We start from the raw sequence: 16,445 nt of genomic DNA, 5'->3' as shown, positions 1-16,445 counted from the left end.
CATTATCTCCTGCAAATTTTAACCAAACTTGTTTCTCTGAGCAATTGGCTGAAGTAGGATTGAGTGGACTTTTAGACTCTAAAGTTTTACATTGTTTTATTTTTGAATGCAGTTATTTTTTGTACATAATTCTACCTTTGTAAGTTCACCTTCATGATAGAGATTGCACTACAGTATGTGTATTAGGTGAATTGAAAAATACAATTTTTTTTACAGTGCAAATATTTGAAATAAAAAACTAAAAAGTGAGCACTGTACACTTTATATTCTGTGTTTTAATTGAAATCAATATATTTGAAAATGTAGAAAACATCTAAAATATTTCATAAATTTCAATTGGTATTCTATTGTTTAACAGTGCGATTAATTGCAATTAATTTTTTGAGTTAATCGCGTGAGTTAACTACGATTAATTGACAGCCCTAAATATTTCCTAATGTAAATTTCTTAGGCTCCTTGAGGGAATCCAAACCTTATAGGGATTCATTCCTGTAGTATTTGAATACCTCACAATCTTTAATGCATCTCTCTTCACAATATCCCTGTACAGTAGGGAGGTATTTTTATATAATTTTACCAGTGGAGAACTGAAGCACAGAGAGACTAAGTGACTTACCCAAGGCCACACAGGAAGTCTATGGCAGAGCAGGAACTTGAACCCAGTTCTCCTAAGTCTTGGGCTGGTGACCTAACCACTAAGCCATCCTTCCTCTCTGTGGACTGGCTGCTTTCCCGCTGCCTCTTGCTAAAATACCTACCTGCTGCAGGATTGTTCAGGTTATTAAAATGCCAACAATAATGTAATCTGAGTTCAGGCTGACTTCAACCTTTGGTATGCTGGAGACTTCAGTCACACAAAGGGTGGATAGCAGTGATCACTGCTGTTTCTTTATTTCTGGCCCATTAAGCCAGTCGGTATTAAATTGTAGAACATGACTTATATACAAGATGTGAATAAACCTTTGGGTAACCAGACTTTGTTTGCAGACTGAACTGAATGTACAGAATAACTTTGTTTTAACAGTTCTGTTGAACACTTATCAAATGCTTCAATTCTTATGGCCATGCTACTGATGAACAGCTGCCCTCAGATAAGAGTTCCTATAGAATGCAAGGGATGTTAATACTGCTTGGTAAATTCTCCTTCACGCTTTAAGGTGCTGTATAAACAAGACCCTTCATTTTTTGTGTTCACTTTGTTTAGAATTTCCTGCCAATATATTGGTGATTATTATCGGTGGAAAAAAATTGACTTCACAGTTTTCTGTTAATATTGGGGGATGGGAGGACAGACAAAAAAGCAACAAATAGAAAAAAGTAAGAGTACTTTTGACCCTGCTTCCCTCTGTGGAAGGAAAGATAGTGGCTTGGTAACCTGGGCATCCCAGATTCTGGGCCTGCTTCAGAAGGAAAGATGGCTACTTGGTTACTTATGCTGTCCAGATTACTGAGCTGCCATCTTCTGGAGCAAACAGCCAGGTCTTGGAAGTTCCAGCTTCTTTTTTAAGGCTCCATCAGTGACACACATGTTTGCGTGTGTTTTTATCATCTACTACATTGCCTTACTTTAACAGACAGTGTTGGATTTGCACTTAGTATATTGGATTTTCTTAAGATAGTTGGCATTTTCATGTACTGGCATGATCTAAAATTTGGGTGAAAATTGGTAAAATCCAAATTAGCTTTTATAAAACTGGGAATTTTTTGGTAGAAATCAGTAAAAACTGAAAATGAAGGGCTTTGTGTATAAATAAAATAACACATCTCATCTCTTTCTTTATAACATACTACTTAGGCTGTGTCTGTGCTGCGCCATAGTACAGACTGGGGGTATGAATTGTAGAGCTCTCCCGAGAGTTGCACTGTACCTGACCTGTGTGGATGCTGCTGGCACAAACTAAGTTACCTAGTTCACGTTAAAGTAGTCCTATTTGAAAGAGGACTATGTTAATGCGAACTAGGTAACTTTTAGTTTGCACCAGCAGCATCCACACAGGGCAGTTAGAGCTCAACTCTTTGGTAAACTCTACAATTCATACCCTCATAGTCTTCACTGGGGTGCAGTGTAGGCAAGACCTTAAAGTGACGGGTTTTAGTTCCTCAGAGTCTGTGTGGCCCATCTCAGGGGAAGGGGGAGGAGACGGGACGACGACTGGTAAAGCACAGCAATGGGAAATATAGGGGGTTTAAAATCTAGAAATAAGAGAGTGCGGCTCCGATGGATTCTTTCCCTTATTGAAAAGACAGTGTCGTATCAAAATTCTGTGCCACAAAAGTACCTGGTACCTGCCTTTATCCCATTGTACCTGACCAGGGGCAGAATCCTGGGGACGCTGGAACTCTAACTACAGGGCCATGTTAGACTTTTAGCTGTTAGGAGGATACAAGACCATAGGTCTCATCCGGCTCCCATTACATTCACTGATAAAATCTGCCTTCAGGGAGAGCAACACTCAGCTCCATGTCTTGTAGCCAATATATCCCACCGTTCATGACCATCTTTCCTACATGTCAGTACTGTCTGTCACCTGCTGGGTCTGCTTAATGAACAGGAAATCTAGAGGCAGAGGATTCTTGGAGTCTGTGTCTCCAGCCTGGAGGATAGTTGGGGGATTTAGAATGGAGACGCTAGATTTCCTTGTCTTCTCCACTTAAGAAAAATAAAAACACTTCGGGAGCACTGTCATGCTGCTCATTAATTTAGGAAGTTCCTATTTTGATTATCCTGCCAATCTATCTTGTTTATCCTGAAATTTTTATCACTGGTTTCTTCTTGTACTCTTTCTGTGCTAGTGGGTCTAGAAAATGGTTGATTTGAGTTTCAAAAGAAACATCAGGCATTAGTATTATTCTGATTCTGAGGCTTGTTAGCTCCTGCATGGGGTTTTCTGTGTTCTCCTTACAGTTAATTCCAGCATTTATTTTGACTTTTAATTATTGCACAGTGAAGTGGAAATCTTCCATCTTGTGATCCAGTTTAAGGAAGTGAGAACTGAGGTGTCTACCTCAACCATCACTTGGAATATAACAGACCCCCTTAAACTATCCAATCTGACCTGGAGATGACCAGAAATAAAATGGGTCTGAATAGATCCGTGTTATGTTACTATTATTTTAATTAGACCGCAAAAGAGTCTAATAGACTTTAAAAATAGTGAGTGTCTGCCCATTTCATTGAGGCCAGCCAGCTCCTCCCTGATCCCTGTGTATGGATGTGATTTTATAAGCTGTGGGCTAGCGGTAATCTGAAGTAGTGTTCATTGTAGGGATACTTTCAAACTCAATTGGTTAAGGGTCACACTTCAGGCTGCCCTTGAAAGAAAGAGCCTTTTTAAGCATGTTGCTTCTAACTGAGCAAGTAGGAGCCTAGAAAATTTGCTTCAACAGCTCTAAAATTGTTTTCTTCCTTGGGACGTAGTAGTGCTTGAAAATAAAAATCCACTTTCTTCTTCAATCTAATTTTTCTTCTTATTGAGCAAACATTGTTTCCATCTTCCCCAGTGTTTCTAATGGAGCAAAAATTGGCATGGTTCCCCACTTGCTATCCAGTCCCAGATACACCTCTACCCCAATATAACACTGTCCTCAGGAGCCAAAAAATCTTACCGCGTTATAGGTGAAACCGTGTTATATCGAACTTGCTTTGATCCACCGGAGTGCGCAGCCCTGCCTCCCGGAGCACTGCTTTACCACGTTATATCCGAATTTGTGTTATATCGGGTCGCGTTATATTGGGGTAGAGGTGTAATTTCAGGTGAATCAGAATCTGTCTTAAAATGGGCATATAGTGGCTGTTTCATGAATTATAATACTTTTTAAGCACTTCAGTGGTACCTTTCATCTGGAGATCTCAAACATTTTACAAACATTTAATGAGCTAAGCCTTACGGCACCTCTCTGAAGTAGGAATTGTTATACCTATTCCACATTTGGGGAAATTGAGGCACTGGGACACTAGGGCCTGGTCTACTCTGGGGGGGGGGGGGGAGAGAATCGATCTCAGTTACGTAACTTCAGCAACGTGAATAACGTAGCTGAAGTCGACGTACTTAGATCTACTTATCGCAGTGTCTTCACTGTGGTAAATCAACAGGAGACTAGACATGATAAATCAACCCCCGCTGGATCGATCGCTGCCTGTTGATCCTGCGCGTAATGTAGACCAGCCCTAAGCGACTTATCCAAGGCCTCACAGGAAGCTCATCCCAGTCCAATTTATCCACAAATCCCATATTTCATCTTTTGTGCCAGTTGGGTATATCAATTCCAGTTTTGCCTCCAGCCACATGCAGAGAGCTGGAAAACACCTGCATCTTCCACCTCCTTCTAGTGCTGCTGTTTTCTTCTGATTATTCTCTTTTCTGCCCTCACTCCTGCCTCTCTTTCGAGCTGTATGGTCAGTGATACCTGGATGTGATTCTGTTGTCACTTTTTAAACCATCTCCTTCCCATCTAGAACAGCAACCACTCTCCTCACCAAGTGCATCTCTTCTCTTCATGCCAATCCCACATAATTGAAATCCAGAAACATGGTGCAGTCACATAATTACTTTAACTTCATGATCCTACTTTGTGTTTCTATAGTATTTTTACCTCAATGTCTTATAAATAAACTAAAGTTCTCAAAATGCCTGCAAGTACAGAAGCATTATTGCCATTTTAAAGTTGGTTACACTGAAGTATGTAAAGTTTAGGTGACTTGTTTGAGGTTGCAGAAAGATTCTAACAATTTGGAGTTCTTGATCCCAGTCCCCCTCCCTCTGCTACCCATCTCACTTCCTCATTATACATCTGGTCTTCACAGATGCATGGGGGCACTGCCACTGCCTTTCTGCTGCTCCTTGCTTTTGTACTTGTAGGAAGCTGTCTGAATCTCTTCTTTGTAACATACACTTCCTAATATTTTAAAAACCAACCAGAACCTCCCCAGAGCAAAGTTTATCTACCAGTCTAACTGTAATCCCATTTATAATCTCCCTCCGTAACCAAGTCACTTTGTTCACTTTAAAGATCTTGAATAACTGCTAAATGTTATGGTCTAGGTTTTCTTTCTGATGTAATCTGTATATGTCCAATTTTCTGCTACAGTAAACCCTCTTAATCTGATGCCTATTAAGGCAAAGTAGTTTGTCTTTTTTTTTTTTTTTTTTTTTTTTTTTGCCAGCAATGCAATGACTGTTTCAAAAGGCTACCCTGCCACAATTACTTGAGCTATAACATGTATGTGGTGAAAGTTTTCAGTCTAACCTCCAAGGATCCTTTTAGCAACTGAACCAAAATCCACTTGCTTCAAGTCATTCTTAGAATAATCCTATATCATAGTGTACCAGCCTTCTCTAACCCTCCCTGCCAATGAATAAATGGGGGAAGGGAGGGAACCACCCCAAACACTATTGTGAATCAAGGAGAATGCCTTACTCCAAGGGTTTTGAAGGGAAGATGGATTTATCAAGTCTGTCCAGTTGGGCAGTTTTTATACAAGCTATTTTGGAAAATATCTTTTTCCTCTGCTGGTAGGTGCCGGAATTAAAGGGACTGGAGTCTAAAACCAGTCTGTCCACAGAAGAGGTGATAACACATGCAGCAGTTGTGTATACTTCCTTCAACCTTCTCCGATTAGGGTTGGTGGGAAATCACATCTAGGAACCAGTGGAATTCAGTTTCCATGTCCTCTCTGCCTACACTGGTTTCTGGGATATGGGTACCTGAACTGGAATGAGATGACTGGACTCATCAATGAGATGACTGGATGTGGGTGACCTGCAGCTGCATTGACTTTTATGACCTACAAACAAAAGGCTTCCTTATCCTGCTACTTCTGAGTAATCCAGTATCCCACCCTCTAGCTGCTTTTTTTTTTTTTTTTTTTTTTTTTTTTTTTTAACATGAGTGAGTTTGAGAGACTTGATTTTTCTTTTCTTTTGATGGAATTCATACTTCAGTGAAATATTCTTTCTGAAGAAAGATTATTTTGGGGGGCAGTCCTCATCCTAATCTAATTGCTTGTATAGATAATTCATCATTGTATCTAGGCGCAGATACATCAATTCTGAAACTCAAGATAGTATTCACTAAGAGTCAAGGCTACTCTGTGTGCCTGTCCTCTTCATCCTGTATCTCCAATGTGAGTGTACTCCATCCTCGCACTGCTCCACTTCTGTAGGCAGGTACCTCTCCGTCTCTGGGTGAGTTTGCCTAAAGTTCTCGCCCCTTTTTTCCCCTTAATCCCTACAAAACAGACAGCTGCCTGCCCACCACTCATTTCCATCTGCCAACTGGTGTCTGTCACATGGCAATACTCCGGACTTCCCATTAAAGCACCCTCCCCCAACCTCTTAGTATCAGGAAGTGATAGAAGTGGGAGGGATGTGAGGGTTCAGAGGCAGAATTAGTCCCACTGTCCAGAGACACCACTGTTGTTGTACCCCCTGCTGTTGTGCCTGAAAATCAGCCAGTCCTCTCTTCACATCCACCTGCAAACTAGCTCTCTAGGAAAGAGCTTGGGAGCTAGGATTATAGCTACTACTTTCTTTTTGAGGAGCATTTCTTTGATTTCCTGCCCACTGAGGTGGAAGGTGTTATCTTTTTTTCAGTAAAGCTTTATAACAAAATCCCATCTTCTCCAGTACATGTGTTTTGTGGTGTTTGCTTCCCATGATAGGTCACAGAGTTAATTCTAAATTACACAGAGAGAGTTCCTGTCTAGCTTGACTCAGGTGTTTATTGGTTGTGGCCCTGCCAATAATTCCAGCAGGAGCTTGCCAATAATAAATGTCAGTTTTAAATGGAAAGCAAATGCACTTGGTTGGAAGGGAGTCCTGGTGCGAAGATGGAGAACAGTTCCTTCCTCCCTACTCAAAAAAATAATAATAATAATAATCTTGCTGCTCTCTGGGCAAAAAGAGAATCGTTTCAATAGCACAGCCACACACACACATTTTCCAACTTTGGAATCGAGGGAATTGGCAGCCAATTGATAGGAAAAAATTGACACCACATCCATGTGTCCCGCTTTGAAAATCAAATGCAGTATAAAATAAGTGCGTTTACACCGTTTTATGTATAGCAGTGTTGTGATAATTTTTCTAGTGATTTAGCCTATTTGTCAAATGTAAATGGGTGGTGGTTTACTTCAGTCATTGCTTTAAGAATCCCTGAGAGAGGTCCTGTGGAACAAAACCCCAGCAGTTTCCAAACTGCTTGGGCTTCCAGTTAGTGACTGAATTGAAAAGTTCTAAGATTGGCATGTACTGCCATGGAAATGTGTGATGTAAAAAAATACAACAAGAAATCCCTGCTTGGCAGTTCTGAGTGTAAATGTACCTGCCTAGAATTTGCTGAAAGATTGCAGAAGCATGCTTGGACTTCGGAATACTTTGCTGCTTGTGTGGCTAAAAGCTCCTACACAGTTAAAGCTGCAGCACTAAAATCCAGAAATGACTTGTCACTCTGTGACCCAGAATGTCATAGATTAGGTCAGCCTTGCTTGAGCTGTAAGTTTGTTGTTAATGCAGTTTTATGTATTCGATAAGACCTTAGGTTGAGGAGTGTTGAATTAACAGAAGCAAGGAAAGAGGCAGAAGCCAAATGGGGAGGTTGGAATGTTATACATTACTTTATGCCCCTTTATTACAGGGTCTCAGAACAGTACTTGAAGGTACATGGAACAGTGGATTAAGTTGAACTTTTATTGGCGTATTATTTTGTTAGTATTGTTGTGCTAAAACTAAATGTTTTGAGGATCTTTGAGCCAGTTTTGGACAAGAAAAAGAATGATTTTGTGTCTAAAGCACAAGACTAGGGGTATGTCTACACCAGAAACTTAAGTTGGCCTATATTTGGTTGACTTACAGCCACTGCAGTAATTGCTGTGGTAGCTCATGTCCACGCTACCCTCCTTGAGTCGGTAGTGCACGTCCTCAGCAGGAGCGCTTCCACCGACCTAAGGGGCAGCTGGGGGGAGCTGAGAGCCTGGTTTCTCAGCTCCTGGCTGTCCCACAGGCTCCTGATGGGCTGGCCCCTCCCTCGCCTGCCCCTCCTGGAGCAGGGGAGGGGTGGGTGGAAGCTGCCTGGGGTTTCTCCACTCCCCTTCATTCCACCAGCCAGACAGCCTTTTCAATTTCAGGCTCCAGGAGCCCTGAAATTGACAAGACAGCCAGAGTTTCTAGCCAGGAGCAGGCTCCAGCCCCCAGCTCTCCATAGAAGCAGGTTGCAGCTGGACTGTAGCTGCCCTGCTTTCTTGTCAATTTCAGGGCTCCTGCACTGAAATTGACAAGACAGCCAACAGCCTGTATAAGTAAGGCAGTATCTACACAGACACTACACTGACATAAGCCCTACGCCTCTCATGGAGGTGGAGTTATTATATTGGGGTAGTAGGGCACTTACATTGGCGGGAGCAAGGCTGTAGTGTAGATACAGGAATAATAAGAGGGATATTTAGATTGCGTAAGCTGCCTAATCGTGTAGCGTAGACCAGGCCTAGATTCCATGCAACAGATTTTCTATCTGATTATGAAAAAGTCACTAAATTGTTGTGCTTCAGTGTCCCTATCTTTAAATTGGGTATAATGGCTGCTTTACAGGGGTGTTGTTAGGGTTAATACATTTGTGAAGAGTTCTGAGATCCTGGGACACAAGGCACTATGGAAATGCTGCTATCATCAGAAATCAAATGGAGTTGCTAAACATGTTGTCGTCGGTCTGGCGTTTTGGCCTGGTTTATTCCATCTATTCTGAATCAAAGTCAGCACAGCATTCTAGTTGATAAGTAACTCTCTTCAGGACATCTGTTTAACATGTTAGTGGCATTAAGAAGTGTGCACCTAGAATGAGGGGGAGGGACGGATTTCTTGTGGATGCATTCATTGCATGTGTGTTTACTATAAGCAATATATAATGCAGTGCAACCTGTGAAGCAACCACCAAAGAAACGGACAAAAATTAGGTGGCTCTCCACTTCAAGTCAACAAAATTGTACTTTAAACCTTGGCTACTTTTAAAAATCTCCTCTTTGAGACAATGGGATTTCCTATTGGAGGTGAACTTTAAAAAAAAAAAAAAAAAAAAAAAACCTGTTTTACCCCTATTTTTCCTGTGTTGGGCCATCTGTTTGTTTTGGTATTTTTAAAGGACTTTGTTCTGCTAGTAGTGTACAGTACCACAAGCACTGGCGGGATTGGGAGAAGGCACTTTTGAAAATAAAATTATTAAACCATTGTGTTTGTCTAAACTTCAGTCTCCTGCTGTTTGGACTAGCCCTGATCTACATAGCTGGGCTTCCACCTGGGATCTACTACATGCATATCATGAAGAGCTGTCAGAGGCATCTTACTTGTCTAATCTATTCTTTAAGGCAGTTGCATGTTTTTGTGGTGTTTGGGCTCTAAAAGGAGAGCTGTTTTCTGCTGCAGAAAACTGAGAGAGAAGGTTCACAGCCTTCCACTGTGGGCTGCTTTTGCCTTGTTCTGTGCCAGCCAACCCACTCACCATGTGGATAAGAGTAGTATACTGCAATTCCTTAAAGGCCGCTTCTCTAGTATTAAATACTGCTGGAGGCAGTGTGGCCTAACTGTTAGATCCAGGAGGCCAGACTTAATTGTGATTTAATGTTTGTAAAGCATTTCAAAATTGTTGGAACATAGGTTCTATATATGTGCAACTGCTGCTATCTTGAGTTAATGATGTTTCAAATTAGTATAGTAGGACCTTTCAATGCTGAGATTTTGTTCCTATATTTTATTGTGAAGGATATTTTAACAGCAAAATAAATACAAAGCTGCATGAGGGAGCTGATGACTTGACACATAGTTCACTACTCCCAATTTCATTTCTTAATTCCTTTTCTCTTCTGCTTACAGATTCTCACAAACACAAAGATAAACACAAAGATCGAGAACACCGGCACAAAGAGCACAAGAAAGACAAGGAAAAAGACCGGGAAAAGTCTAAGCACAGCAATAGGTGAGGAAAATCAATTGACAGGTCACTGTTGCCAAAACCTTTGCTCACCCACAGTCAAGGATTCATATGAAGAGTTAATGTGGTGATTAATATGCACAGTATTGCTATTTTTAAGTGTTTAAAAGAATGCTCACAGATAAGTGCATGCGTTCTTACATGTACAGGTTAATTCACAATCTTAAAAATGGAGGTCTGTGTTTAATGTAGATTGGTGTAATTAAAAATCAATTGAGGAAATGACTACTAACTGCCAAACTGTGCAAACCTTAGTTCAGTACTGTTGATACTTTTGTTTTTTTGTGGTACTGTGTGTATTCATTATTAACAAAAACATTACATTATGCATCTTAAAATTTCAGAAATGGCAGGTATTTTTGTGCATTGTGGCCAAGTTCATATTGCTAACTTACTACTTGATGTTCTTGTGATTCTTTTTATTATTAAATCGTACATCAGTGTTCTATAGTTTTATGTTTATTTACTTTTTTATAGTAAATATCTTCATGTTCTGCTTGTTGCTCACATATTGGCACTGCATCAATCTGTAACTTCTCAACTTACTACTTAACACATTTTCTTTGTGTACATTCTTGGCTCTACATTTCCAAATGTTTTTCACCTAAATGTAAAACCATCTTTTTTGCAAATTTAACAAAGCACATGCCCTTCAATTACCTCCTAATGTGTTTTCCATAATTGAAGTTTGAAAGCTCACCTTTGTTTTGAGCTTCCTTCTCTTGGGGGGGGGGGGGGGGAGTGGTGGTGGGTTTTTTTTGTTTGTTTTTTTTAAGTGGAAAAATCTTTCACCAATTCTAATTCTCAAACGGCTCATAACTATTGGTTTATATATTTTTTTTTAAAAATCACATTTGGGCAGCTTGAAGTTGAGGGAGTGGAATAGGTTATAATGATGATACTGAAAGTGATTACTAATAGAGGTTGCTTCTTGAGGGTTGGCCATCTTGTGGGGTAGAAAAAAATTAAGCTCACATTGGGTCAGATGGATAGCTCTACTCACATTATATAGTACCTTACTCCACCTTGCTTCCATTGAAGTCAGTGGGACTACTCATGATATATGGGCTGTCTCTTGTGACTACAGGCATCACAGTCTGTTCCATTATGTCTAAAGCCTTCAGCACTCTTGCCTATGTAGCTTACTTGTCCTGAGGGCAATACTGCAATAAAAATGTGTCAAAAAATGTGTCAAAAAAAATCAGAGTTCTTTAACAGATACACATGCTGTACTTGCGGCCTGTGATTTTGAAAAGCCCAGCATATCTGAGTGTGTACAATAAATTCTTGCTAGTTTTGGTGAATGGTTACCTAATATTGTTGACCTGCCTCTCCTCTGCACAAGTGGTCTGTGAGGCACCTAACTTCTCTTTTGCAGTTCACATCTCCAGTTTGTGCATACACGGTGCATTTTCAGCCTTTTCAAAATGTGTCCCTGAAAGTGAATATATTTGGCCTGTTGTATCAGTCAGTCGTGACTGCAGGCTGATACTCCTGGGAGAATAACATTACACGAACACTTCAGGACTTTTTGTTGAGTAGCAGTGAAAAAACACCACACTCTACCTCTGTCCATACTCAGTCATATGCGGCGTAGCAGCTGCTCGCTCTATCAAATACAATTATTTTTAAAGTGGACACGACTGACTCGTGGAAACAACTGACTTTATTATGCAGACTTTTCTTTCCCAAATTTTCTTATTAGTATTCACCAGTACAATTCCATAAATATATACTGTGCCTATATAAAACCTGGATTAAATAATAATCCCTGCCCTATAAAGTGTGCTCAAAATATGGGGCAGCAGTTTTAGAAGAAGGGGCACAGAGATCATTGGTGAGGAAAACTATTGGGGGAAGATTCATGGAAATATTAGTGTGCTCTTAAAAAGAGATTTGAAAGAAGAGGGTGCATCCTAGATGAGAAGTGAGGAGACTTCCAATGGAGACATAACAGAAGACATGAATCTAACTGTGAGAGGAGGAGACACAGCAGAAAGGTCAGAGGATTGGGGGGAGATTGAGTAGGGAGAAACCAGTGCAGAGATGTAGAGCTTCTTGGGTGAGGATGAGGAGTTTGAATCTGAAGGGATGAAAGTCAGCTAGGGAAGGGGATTCAAGGAAGACGACAATAGGGTCAGAGCAGTGAGAGTAGAACATATAAAAACTCTTGAAGAAGTTGCAACTTTTTCCTGGAAACAAAAATTCTTTGGTATTGATATTGTCGTAATGTACTTTAAACTGTGGTTATTTAAACAATATTGACACTCGTGGTGATTTCTTTAAGTTTGATTTGGTGACTGGATGTGGACTGGCTGGGACTCATTTTAAGTACCTTTCATTGTCCCTCTTATTATTACTGTTTTGAATATATCTGGTGCAACAAGTAGGTTTTGAAAATATTATTTTTAGGATTAATAGTCTGTTCAGAGACTGAAGGGGGGGGGGGGGACGTATTTCCAGAAACTCATGAAGAAATGCTGTCTTGCAAAATGGCCACCACTTCCTATTTTTCTACATGGGAGTGAAGCCAAGCTGCCCTTAGGGAAGATGGTAACCCTTCTGTTATCAGGATATGGAAAAGAGGAGGCAGTGTCCATTTTGGCCAAGGGAAGCCCATGACTTCAGTCCCGTTGAGGGACATATATGTCTGCCTATGCTGAAGGAGAAACTTTACCTATGAAGTATAACTGCAAAAAATAACTATTAGTACTTTAAAAAAAAGGATTTAGCTAATGCATGAGATTTCAGTGAGTTTAAGTATATGGGGAGTTTGAAGAGCGTGTTGCTCTATTACTAAGATCATTAGGGATCAGAAAAGGTCTGACACCTGGTGCTAAAATTAAAAATGGGTCCTTTAAGAAATTTAACTCAGACTAACAGAATTGCTTATAAATTCTCAGAAAAGCCATTCTGTATTCGGCTAAGTGCTGTAATCTTGTGGAGAATGTATGTATTATGTATTTTTCATACATAAGATGTGGAATATTTTCTTTAAGTGCAAAACTTAAGTCAGCCTTAACTATCGAGTTGCTTTTGGCACCTCCATAATGTGTCATGCATAACACATTAATATATGTTCCTTTTTTGTAAGGGAGATGATGGGGCGGGGGGTGGGCACAAACTAATCTCCCTCATCCAAAAGGGAGAATTTTATAATTGAAGGTTGCAATTAGGAACAATTCCCAGTTGTAGAGGAAGCAGACCTATGCTCCCCATGTCTGTCTAATAATTTGACATCTCTATCATCTCTCTTAAACAAGGTTGTTTTATAAACTTCTGTCGAGGGCAAAAACATTCCCCTGCATAAAAATAATTTCTATGTCTTGTCTTTGTGTGAGGGGGAGGTCGGATCATGGTTCCGAGCTGCCAAGTGATAAGTGCTTTAAAAATACCTAAAATAGATAATCATGATCTCATGTGGTAGAAGAGTCCTGGCCTCGTATGCAGAACTCTTTAATTTCACTTTCTGGTTTCCTCCTCTCCCACTCACTAGATGACAGCTTTATATCCTAACCACTCAAGTACAGATGTAGTAAACTGGGAAAAAATAGCACTCTTATACATTTCAGTTTTTTTTATTATTATTTATTTATTTGCCCTGTTTAAAAATAAATAAATATACAGCAAAGCCTACTTAAGCAAATTCTGTATCAAAGAATAGATCTACATCAATGTATTGACTAATACTCAGTCTTTTTGTAAATAGAATCTATGATTCTAAATACATACCAAATAAAGGAATAATGAGCACATTAAATATAGACTTCTTTGCGTGGAAAGGCAAAATTCAGTAAATTAATCTGTGATAAATGATCTTTGAAATACCTGGTTTCAATGTATCAAACAAAAAGACTTGGTAAAATAATGGGCCTTTTTGAATCAGAGATTTTAACAGATATCGGTTGTTGTTTTTAATCTTGAAGTAACAAGAGATTCTTTCTTCAGTGTGTCTTGGGGTTTTGTGCATGGAATGCAGGCTGTCAGTAAATTGAAATCAGCAGAAAACTGGTACTGTGGTGTATGGAGTGAAGAGACTCCCCACCCCCACATTGGCAGCACTGATCCATATTGTCAGCGTGACAAGTGTCTGAGCTTCAGAAAAATCCTCCTCCAGCTTGCATGTTAATTCTGGTTACAAAATGTCTCTTGCTATCTTCTGCGTTTGAACAAATGTTGAGGGTGTAGTAGGGATTATAGACCCAATTCTCAATGGTGATTTCTTGATTTTGTTGTTTTGCCAAAAACAAGAATTGGGTTGGGGAGAGGAGCTACTTGTCTCATTGTAGATGAGCGGACTCACCCCTGCGGCGCTTCTTGCTGGTGACTTCCGGGAATAGCTCGTTCCAGCTCCGGAGTGCCCTCTGCAGGCCGGTGATCCGCCTGTCCTCTGGCCCCATGTCCCTCCCTGGACCCCGGTGCCCTTTTACCTGGGGTGCTGCCCCCTAGCAGTAACCCCTCAGTCTTGGGGTCTCCCCTCCCCAGGGAAACCCCCCCCACTATTCCCATCTCGCCTCAGTATAAGGCTACTGCCAGTCATCGTCTAGCCCCATGCCCTGGGGCAGACTGCAGTATGGGCCTACTCATCACTGGCAAGGTTGGGTTTGGACCTGCTGCCTTTGTCTACCTCTGGGCTGCCCTCTGCAACCCCCAGTACCTCTTGGCCTTCTGCTAGGCCACAGCCTGGGGCTTTCCAGGCTGGAGCTCCCCAGCTCCTCTGCCTTTCCCCAGCCCTGCTCCATTCAAGTACCCTGTCTCTAGCTCCCTGCAGCCAGGCCCTTCTCTCTCTTAATGCAGAGAGAGACTGTCTCTGGGCCTCTGGCTCACAGCCTTTTATAGGGACCAGCTGGACCTGATTGGGGCATGGCCCAGCTGTGGCTACTTCCCCAATGAGCCTAGCTTTTCCCTGCCACAGCCCTCTTCCTGGCTGTTTTAAGCCCTTCAGGGCAGGAGTGGGTGTCCATCCCGCTACACTCATACACAGGTAAATTCAGATCATGGAAAATTCTGGGTTTTCTCCCGTTTTCTTTACCATATTTCATGTGTTGTCCCCCAAACCATTTATCTAAATGGCAGAGGGAAGGAGAAGAGGGAGGAAATCTGGTCATCTGTAGATATAGAGAAAAGGGCCATTTGAAAATGTCCTTGTGCTTGCTGGGGGTGGGGTGGGGGGGGGACCCGAAAAGGGTTGGATCCCTCCCTGTGTCCACAATCGACCTTGGGATGCTATCTGGTGGAAAAACTGACTTCTAATAGTAAAATTATTACTTTCCAGTAGTGCCTAGAATATGCATGCTATGCCTGGTCCCAGTCCCAAAGAGCTTACACACACACATGAGGTTTCATTTTCATCTGTCTCTAACTGATGACCGCTCTGGCCTTCGGTTTTATCCCCAAAATACTGTGTTCGCTAAGGACCTGATCTGTTGTCTGTGGAAGTTGATAAAAAGACTCCCATTCACTTCAGCAGACATGGGATCGTTTTCTCATGAATTGGTAGCTCAGCTGTACAATTTGGGCCCAAACAGGTTTACACCCAGTTCTGCCCTGTGGTGGTGCAGCTCTAACAATGGGAATACAAAACTGCAGGCCAGCTGAAAACTTGGCCTTTACTAGTATTTATTGGTCTGAATGTAATCACAGCTTTCTAACAGCATTGCAGTAAGTCAGGCAGTATAACTTCTGTACTATCCCTGTTGGTTTAAGAGTTCTATAAATTAAGAGCTGCCTATTACTTAGGCTTCAGTTGGATTCTAACAAATATCAGTTGTCACACCGAAGTGCTGTTTGCAACTAGTTCTGATGCTTAATAGTAGAAAATACACAGCCATGGTACTACAAGCTAATTACAGCTGGGAAAATTAGAGGGGAAATAGAGATGCTTTAGATAAAACATCTTTCCCTGCTTGTGATCTGAAGCTGGGATAGAAAAGGCATTAGAAGGAGAGGAAGAGGATTGTTAATATACATAAATGGCACCTGGAAAATGCAGTGTTAAAGTACTCAAAGCCGCTGTGGTTTGAAGAAGGAAGCTGTGTATGTGCACATCTGCCATCCTTTGGAAACACTTTCCACTTCTGGCTTTCCATCTGATCACAGTATAAGCAGCTGCTGCCAGATGCACATTCTCCGCTCCCTCCCCCAATTTAAAAAAAAAAAAAGCCCTCCATCACATTTTCCTCTAGGCAGCTCATCGCGGGAATACTGCTAGAGTTTTCAAGGAGACAGATTTCTTTTGTTGCACTTAACATTTCCATCATTCTTCCCCTGTCTCCCCAAAACCCTCTGAGATACTGTGTTATACAAACCTTCTAAAAGGAGAGACAGGAAACAGAGTTGGTGGTACGCTGTGGGGCACTGGCTGATGTGTGCCTATTATGAGGTGTTAAATTAATTTATCTTATTACCTCCAAGAGATCTGACAAATTCCTGCTGCATTCCAAGTGTTGTTGCAGCAAGACACTATT

At 41.1% G+C, this 16,445-nt stretch overlaps 1 protein-coding gene across 1 annotated transcript in view; it reads left to right on the top strand.

The window, feature by feature from the left end:
• TOP1 (DNA topoisomerase I) overlaps nucleotides 1-16,445 on the top strand; it is an 80,965-nt gene that overhangs the window by 26,471 nt on the left and 38,049 nt on the right. The window contains exon 3 of the mRNA XM_065414250.1: nucleotides 9,861-9,963. Within this exon, the coding sequence (XP_065270322.1) occupies nucleotides 9,861-9,963 (103 nt within the window). The remainder of the gene's footprint in view (nucleotides 1-9,860; nucleotides 9,964-16,445) is intronic.

This window comes from Emys orbicularis, chromosome 12 (genome assembly GCF_028017835.1).
Source record: "Emys orbicularis isolate rEmyOrb1 chromosome 12, rEmyOrb1.hap1, whole genome shotgun sequence".
NCBI lineage: Eukaryota > Metazoa > Chordata > Testudines > Emydidae > Emys > Emys orbicularis.
This window is presented reverse-complemented; position numbering and strand designations above follow the sequence as displayed.